This window comes from Sorex araneus, chromosome 4, assembly GCF_027595985.1.
Source record: "Sorex araneus isolate mSorAra2 chromosome 4, mSorAra2.pri, whole genome shotgun sequence".
NCBI lineage: Eukaryota > Metazoa > Chordata > Mammalia > Eulipotyphla > Soricidae > Sorex > Sorex araneus.
In genome coordinates this window covers 212,513,665-212,522,172 of record NC_073305.1, presented here as the reverse complement: position 1 = coordinate 212,522,172, position 8,508 = coordinate 212,513,665, and the positions used below count along the sequence as shown (strand labels likewise).

The following is an 8,508-nucleotide window of genomic DNA, read 5'->3' as shown; positions in this document are numbered from 1 at the left end:
CACACACACACACACACACACACACACACCCTACAGGCACACATATATAGGGGAGGAAAACCTGATTTCCTAGTTTGTAGAATTCCCACTATACTCAGGAAAACACGCGGGCGTCAAGCTTCTTTTAAAAAGAGAGCAGGATGGGTAAATATTTGGGAAGTTCAGGGAACGCAAGCGTTATGCCCCGCGTGGAGCCTGCGGTGCCAGGAACAGAGAGGCCTCTGGTCAAACATTTCCACTCCCTCACCCGTGGTTTACACAATAACTTGCCCGGGCACAGAAGATATCAAAGGTGACAGGGCACTGCTTCCAGAGTACAGGAACAAAAATGCCAGGAAAGGGGAGAAGGGGAGGGAGGGAAAATAGGAGGCCAGGGAGTAAGGCAGAAGCAGGGCCGGGGCTTCTTCTGTCGCCTCGAGCAGGTGCCCGTGCTGCGGGGGCACGAGGCCCAGCGAGCCCCAGCCCGGGCTGGAAGCAGGACACCCAACCACGGCAGTTAGAAGGCACCTGCCGGGGAGCGGGTGGGAGGAGGGAAGGAGCCTGCGGTTACTGGCAGGAGGACGGGGTCACAGGGTGGTGGGGTCAGAGGTGGGACCGTTGCACGCCGAAATCGCGTGGTAAACCCCTTTGTAAATCACGGTGTCCAAATACAATGTAAAAACAGAGGCGTGTACACGGCGGTGGAGGCACAGTCCCACAGGCAGATGCACATGGAAACACCTACCCAACTACACACACTCACCGTCACACCTGCACTCACACCCAGTTACGGTGCCCACCCCTCCATGGGGCACACAGCCACACACACACACACACACACACACACACACTCCCACATAGTCACACACTCTCTCACACAGCCACACACACAGCCACACACTCCTACACACTCAGCCATACATACGCAGTCAAACAAATACACATATTCACACACAGACACACCCGCACTCCCACCCACACTCTCACAGCCACACACACAGTCACTCACACACAGCCACACACACTCCCACACGCTCAGCCACATATACACACAGCCACACACACACAGCTATTCCACACACAGTCACACATATACACACACACACACCATAGCCATCCCACACATAGTCACACACGCAGCCATTCCCCACACACACAGACAGCCGTCCCACACACATGCACACCCCCACACACACACACACATACATGTACATGTCCTGTACTGGGATCTGATCCCCACTTCATATGCTCACAAATCCACCGACACACATGCATGCTCACGGTCATATGAGCACCCTCTGCACATTTACTCAGGGACGGTCCCACATAGCCACACTCGTCACGCCCCCAGCCCATCTCACACTGCCATTTCTTCAGCTCTCCCCTCCTCACCCATGCATGGATAATGCCCGAGTCCCTCCCCTGTGCAGGTCTATTCTGAACCCTCGAGCTAAAACCAGGGACAAAACAAAGATCTCTGCCCTCTGGTGGCTCAAATTCTGCAGGGAAGGAGACAGAGGAAAAGTAAATCCTAGAATATGTGTGAAAGTGACGAGTAGGAGGAAACACAGCCCTGGGTTTGGGGGTGGGGGGTGCAGAGAACACCTTGGGAGGGAGCTCTGGATTTTAAGCAGCTTCTTGGGATAAGCTTCATTGAGCAGGTGGTAATCTTTGGCCATGAGCTGATGTTTTGAGCAGCAGCAGCAAGTGCAAAGTCCCTGAGGCAGGGCCTGCTCCCAGAGGGTAGCCAGACAGGCGTTCTGAGCCACCCCAGGCCGCTCATCCCTTCTAGCATGCAGTTACCACTAAACCGACGAAAACGTGAACTGCTAGAACTGAAGAACCAGAAGACATTTGTTCAGAAAAATGAGATTCTCTTCAACACAAAACAAAAAAGTGTAAATTCTGAGAGAGTCTGAGGTCCTCGGGCGCACGCCCCCTCACCCAGAAGACCAAGTCCTCGCTTCTTCCTACCCGCGTCCTCCGGGAGCGCGGCCTCCCTTCCCGCTTCCCCAAGCCCCGGAGAGAGCCTTGAAGCCCCTTGGCTGTCGTCCGTGAGATTCTCGTCCACCTTGTGAGATCCTCGTCTCGGCTCTGTCCGGGGACTGGCGTCCCGCTCTCTGTGTCGCAGAGAAGAAATACAGGAACATGCGGGGAGGCTGTTGGGTCACATCGAGCGTGTGAGAAAGGAATCCCCTAGAAGCTAACTTCGAAATACCTGATTCCCCGGTGTGGCGAGGAGCTGCTTCTGGCAGTGTTTAGCCAAAACTGGGCCGGCTGGTTCCACGCCTGGGCTCAGCACGGTGTGGGGACGGGGACTCTAGGGTTTCCTGGGGCCACCCCTGGCAGTGCCCAGGGGCCATGCGGGCTTGGGATCAACGGGGCTCCTTGCTATGCAAGGTCTGCACCCCACCAGGAGCCATCCCTTGGCCCCAGAAGGTGATAACTGGGTTTTTTTTTTTTATTGAATCACGGTGACATACAGTTACAAAGCTTTCATGCCTGAGTTTCAACTCATGCCTGAGTTCGATCTCTGTATGAGATCGAACACCCATTCCTCCACCGGTGCCCATTCTCCACCACCAATGTCCCCAGTATCCCTCCCCTTTTCAGCCCTCCCCCTGCCTCCATGGCAGACAGTTTCCCCCATACTCTCTCTCTACTTTGGGGCATTATGGTTTGCAATACAGATGCTGAGAGGCCATCACGTTTGGTCCTTTATCTACTTTCAGCACACATCTCCCATCCCGAGTGATCCCTCCAACCATCATTGACTTAGTGATCCCTTCTCTATCCCAGCTGCCTTCTCCCCCAGCTCACAAGGCAGGCTGCCAACCATGGAGCAATCTCCCTGGCCCTTGTGTCTACTGTCCTTGGGTGTCGGTCTCCTGGAATGTTATTTTATATTCCACAAATGAGTTCAGTCCTTCTATGTCTGTCCCTCTCTTTCTGACTCATTTCACTTAGCATGATACTCCCCATGACTATCTATTTCTAAGCAAATTTCATGACTTCATCTTTCCTCACAGCTGCATAGTATTCCATTGTGTGGGTGGACCAAAGTTTCTTGAGCCAGTTGGGTGATAATATTTTAAGGAAGCTCGTGGCTTGAGTGTTAAAGGGGCACAAAGCTCTTTAGGTAGAGGACAGAGCAGGAGCAAAGGGCCCTGTGGTGGGACCAGGCTGCTATGTTGAGACTAGACCACGTGTGGGGGGGCAGGGGGTGGTTGAGACCAAGATCAGGGAAGCCCCGTGAGAGACCACGATAGCTGCCTTCTTGGGAGAGGACGGTGTCAGAGAGCCACTCACATTCTGGATGCGGTTTGAGGTGGCGCTGACCCTACGCCTCACTTCCAAGACGTGAAACACAGGACAATAGAGGACCCGGAAGAAGCATCTGATTGCGGTTCACGAACGTGTCCCAGACGGCATGTGGGTGGGGTGACAGGCAGAGAAGGAAGATTACCAGGCCTCCACTTGGGATAATAGCATGTAGGATGTGTTCCAAATTCGGCCCGGGGTCTTCAACTGCCCGTGTGCAGGTGTCTCGACACGGAAAACCACTGGTCTACACTGCTGGTCTGTGGATTATGGAGACAAATGTTGATCCATAGGTGAAGAGGGATAGGAGTGGCCCGAAATAGACACCCAAAGGCTACGTCCCAGCAGGTGAGGACTCCAGAGAGAGACTTAGGCTGGAGACACGTGGCTGGGGCGGGGGCTGGCTTGGGGACCATTGCAGGCAGCACTTGGGGACCCAGCCGTGACACTGGACGGGGTCAGCTGTGGCATGGACGAGGATAAAGGAGCTGGGGAGCAATCATCAAAAGAGAGTAAGAGGAAAAGCAGGGGCTGGAGCAATAGCACAGTGGGTAGGGCGTTGGCCTTGCACGCAGCCAACCCGTGTTCGATTCCCAGCATCCCATATGGTCCCCTGAGCACCGCCAGGAGTAATTCCTGAGTGCATGAGCCAAGAGTAACCCCTGTGCAACGCCGGGTATGACCCAAAATGCAAAAAAAAAAAAAAAAAAGAGGAAAAGCAGGTGAGGAGAAAGACAAGGGTTCAAAAGGAGGGTTCAAGACCATCCCAAGTGCCCTGCTTGGAGTAAGAACTTATGGTCGACTAAACGCCTAAATGGCCTTTTCACTCCTTGGACTCCAAGAACGGCTCCAGCTGGTCCCCTGGGGCCCGGGGCTCTGTGGTTCATAATAAGCACAGCAATGGGGACGGGCCGCACCCCCCGGGAAGAAAACTTTGGAGTGGCTCACTGTTAATGATAAGCCAGGATCTTCTGAAAGGGCAGAGGGCTTCTCGCGGTGTCTTCTTCCTTTGTTCATTCCGGAAGGATCCAGGATTGAAGACAGTCTTCTCGGGAGGAGCGTAAGCCAAGAGGTCCTCAGAGGTTCGAGGAAAAGACTCGGCAGGTGAGCACGGCGTGAGGAGTGAATCCAGGGAACCATGCCTCGTGGTGCCGCTGGCCGATCTCTAAGAAGTCAGAGCCGGGAAGGGGAGGGGAAGTAAAATCCCCCAGAAAAAAGATTTTCGCAATGCCTAGGACCAAGGGGTGAGGGGGGGAGGGTGTCTGCGGGGCTGCCAGGAGGAAGCTGGCTGCTTGCTTAGCATCGGGGAGTGGCTGGAAGCAGGGTGGGCAAGGGCAGACGCCAGGCAGGGGCAGGCTGGGAAGGAAGCTTCCCTCTGACGGGGAAGTGGTATAAGAGAGTCAGGCTGGAGAGAGAGTGGCCCGCCCAGGTGCAAAGGGCTGGCATTCCTGCCCGAGAGCTGGCAAGGAATTGTCTGGCAAGTGTCAAAGACCTAGAGCATTCTGGTTACTGCGGTGGGGGCATCCAGCCAGGGCTGCATGACTGACTTGATTTCCTTGAATCAGAGGTCAATGGACTGACATTCTGCATTCTCACGAAAGTGCTCCTGGGGACATCCTCTTACACAACCTGGTAACTACTTTCCCAGGAGCCGATGCACGGCTGAAAACAGCAATGACCAGAGTTAGGACTTCTGCGGTGCTTCCTCAGAGTCTATGCACTAGGTACTGAGGATTTTGGATGCCTCAGCAAGTTCTGGTTGAGGAAGATAGAAGCTCCTGGGCTTTGCTTTGACATTAGTTAAAATTTTTTTTTGGGGTCACACCCGGTGATGCACAGGGGTTACTCCTGGCTCATACACTCAGGAATCACTCTTGGCGGTGCTCAGGGGACCATATGGGATGCTGGGATTCGAACCCGGGTCAGCCACGTGCAAGGCCAACGCCCTCCCCACTGAGCTATCACTCCAGCCCCACCTTGACTTTAGTTATAAGCGTCCCTTCTAGTCATGCAATTTTTGTCTCCATGGGTCTGTGTTGGGTTCGAGTCAACTTCACGTGTGTTATCATGATCCACCTGGCTGGGCAGAAGGTGGACCCCCCCCTCAGGGTCAAAAAGGCAAGAGTTTCTGGGATGGAGACATAGTGTAGTGGGTAGGGCACACTTACCTTGCACGCAACCCACCCAGGGGTGATTTCTGAGTGCAGAGCCGGGAGTAACCCCTGTGCACCACCGGGTGTGACCCAGAGCAAAAACAAACTAATACAAAAAGGTAAAAGTTTCTGGCCAATCACCTAGCACACCTAGCCACACCTCCCTGATGGAAGCATTGCCCACACAAGCAAGCCCAAGTCCAGGGAGGTGACAACCCACTGTCACCAGCAGGAAAATGAACAGGGACGTCTAGGGGAGGGGTGAAGAAGGTTGAGTTAGCAATAGCCATTCAGTCCATTCTATCACGATGTTTTGAGCCGAAGGGGGTGTATTATAGGGTGTAAAAAACTGAAGCACGCCGATGGGTGTGTGTTCTCGGGCTCTCCGAGTGGCTCTGTCTCACCACCCGAGTTCGGTGCTCTGGAGTCACTGTGTGTGGGCTGGATCAGGACAGCTGTTGGCCAAGGACCGGCGAGGGAAGAACGAGGACCAAGCTGGTTGCTGATTAGTTACCGTTTATTCAATCTTCCATCTTTCTCATCTCCCGCATTCCCAGCTCCATCCTCTCTCTGGATCTACTGCAACCTCTCTCAAGTCTCTAGTCTCTCCCCCTACTTGTCTCTCCCACCTTGCCCTCTAAGCTACACCCAGCCAGGTAGCAAAACCAACATAAGAAAGCCCTCCTGAAGGCAGGGCATTCCAAAGCCCTTCCTGACTCTGAAGGTTTTTCTCCTTTCCTTAGTCCAAACACTTATTCACATCTGAATACTAGTTATTTTTGTATGGACATAGCAAGAGATACATTGAGGCTTACAAGGCAGTTCTCCTGGCAACATCTTGCCACAGACTCAGACCACAGCACTCAGGCCAGATTAATCATTTCTCACCCTAGCAGGGTCCAAATCTAGTTATCACTGTTTGGATCATGACAACATTTGTCCATGATCAAGCTCTTAACTTATAGTTAAGCACTAGGCACTTTGGCCAGGCCCATCTCAATGCCAGGGTAGCACACAACTCACCACTTGCCCTGGGTCCGTCTCGTCCCTCGTCGGGACCCTGCCTTTGGGGGTGCTAGGAAGTAAGGGCAGCTGAGGCTTAGGTCGAGAGAACAGATGCCCAGGAGTAAAATATCATGGAGAGTCAAATGACTCCCAGGTTACAAAAGCATAGTGTTTGCTAAGTCTTCCTGTGTCTATACAAAAAGGATATTGCTCTGAATAAACTATGCAAAGGACTCAAGGAGAAGAGAAAAACAGTATTTGCAAGTCAACAGAACACGAAGAAAGAAGTTACAAATAAACACAGAGGAATGGGAGCACTGTGACAGGAGTAACCCAATAAACCTAAACTACCTGAGGCTATGTTATCCTACAAGAGGGAATTAGATGTTCCCAAGCTGCCAGAAGTTCTGGGGAGAGACCATCTAGAAGGGGTGCTGTGTTTGGGAAAAGGAAGGAAACAGAAATGGATGCAGAACGCCAACACGCTCATCGTCACTGTAGCCCTGTCCTCCTGTTGTTCCTCGATTTTGCTTGAGCGGGCACCAGTAACGTCTCCATTGTGAGACTTGTTACTGTGTTTGGCATATCTAATACACTGTGGGTAGCTTGCCAGGCTCTGCCGTGCGGGCGGGATACTCTCGGTAGCTTGCTGGGCTCTCCGAGAGGGGCGGAGGAACCGAACCCGGGTCGGCCGCATGCAAGGCAAACGCCCTACCTGCTGTGCTATCGCTCCAGCTGGTTGTCACAGCCCGGGGATTTCCTGAGGCCTCCAGCCTCCCGGCTCTCTCCTCACAGGTCTGTCTGGCCATGCGCTGGCCGTGGCAACTGCGGGAGGTGTGTGCCCTGTGGGGGCCCCGGAGGCGCGCTGTCCACCTTTACGGCCGGCGATGGGCATCTCTGCAGTGGGGCCGCCAGGAAGTCCCTGACAAGTTCAACTTTGTGCGTGACGTGATGGATCACTGGGCTGGCATGGAGAAGGTAAGGGGTCGGGGAGAGGCGGGGGGCCGGCAGGCTGCGGTCAGGGAGCCACCCACTCACCCCATCATCAGGAGGTGCCCGGCTACGGGAGGCCGTGAGCACCATGCAGGGAGCAGGAGCCCGAGAACATGGGCTCGGCTGACACAGGGCGGGCGGGAGGCCAGGGACCTCCCGGGCTCTTTCCGGGCCACACCTGCGCTATGGTGACCTCCCAGGGTGAAACAAGGACAAACGGACTAGGGCCACCAAGGGCCTGTGCTTGAGTGGAATCGTCGAGTCATCAGTGATAAGACAGAGTGAAGCGATAAGTATTGGCCCCGCATGCGGCCAACCCCAGTTCCGTCCCCTGTACCACATGGGGTCAGCTGAGCAACACTGAGTAGTGATCCCTGAGCACCTAGCCAGGAGTAAACCCTGCGTAGCACCTGGTGTGGTAGCCCAACCTCCCACCACCGCCCCCTCCCCACCCCCAACAAAGAGACAAACTCAGCACTGACCACAGTCAGTCTTCTCAAAAAGTTGCATGTCCTTATGTTGTTCTTCTCACCAATTTGGGGCATTGGGGACACACCCATCAGTGCTCCTGGCTCTGTGCTCAGGGAATCACTCCTGGTGGTGCCTTCCCCTCCACCCTCCCAACCCCACCCCCCGCCTTAAGCTCTGCAGTAGGTCTCCAGCAAACTGCCTCTGTCTCTGAAAGCAAACCTACCTCTTGACAGAAACCTCTTATCCATGCTGATACATAATGGGGTCACTATTATATTTAAAACATAGGGATGGGGGCGGAGCGATAGCACAGCAGGTAGGGTGTCTGCCTTGCACGCGGCCTACCTGGGTTCGATCCCCGGCATCCCATATGGTCTCCCCAGCACCGCCAGGAGTAGTTCCTGAGTGCATGAGCCAGGAGTAACCCCTGTGCATTGCCGGGTGTGACCCAAAAAGCTAAAAAAAAAAAAAAAAAGGGCTGAACCAGTCGGCATTCCCACCAGCAGTGAAGAAGAGTCCCTTTCTCCCCGCATCCAAGCCAACACCGGTTGCTTTTGTTTTGGGGGATGTGGGCCAGTCTCTGTGG

At 54.2% G+C, this 8,508-nt stretch overlaps 1 protein-coding gene across 1 annotated transcript in view; it reads left to right on the top strand.

The window, feature by feature from the left end:
• The first annotated feature begins 4,328 nt into the window (after positions 1 to 4,328).
• LOC101554456 (acyl-coenzyme A synthetase ACSM2B, mitochondrial) overlaps positions 4,329 to 8,508 on the top strand; it is a 31,302-nt gene continuing 27,122 nt past the window's right edge. The window contains exons 1-2 of the mRNA XM_004604298.2: positions 4,329 to 4,404; positions 7,254 to 7,436. Of these exons, the coding sequence (XP_004604355.1) occupies positions 7,266 to 7,436 (171 nt within the window). The 5' untranslated portion in view covers positions 4,329 to 4,404; positions 7,254 to 7,265. The remainder of the gene's footprint in view (positions 4,405 to 7,253; positions 7,437 to 8,508) is intronic.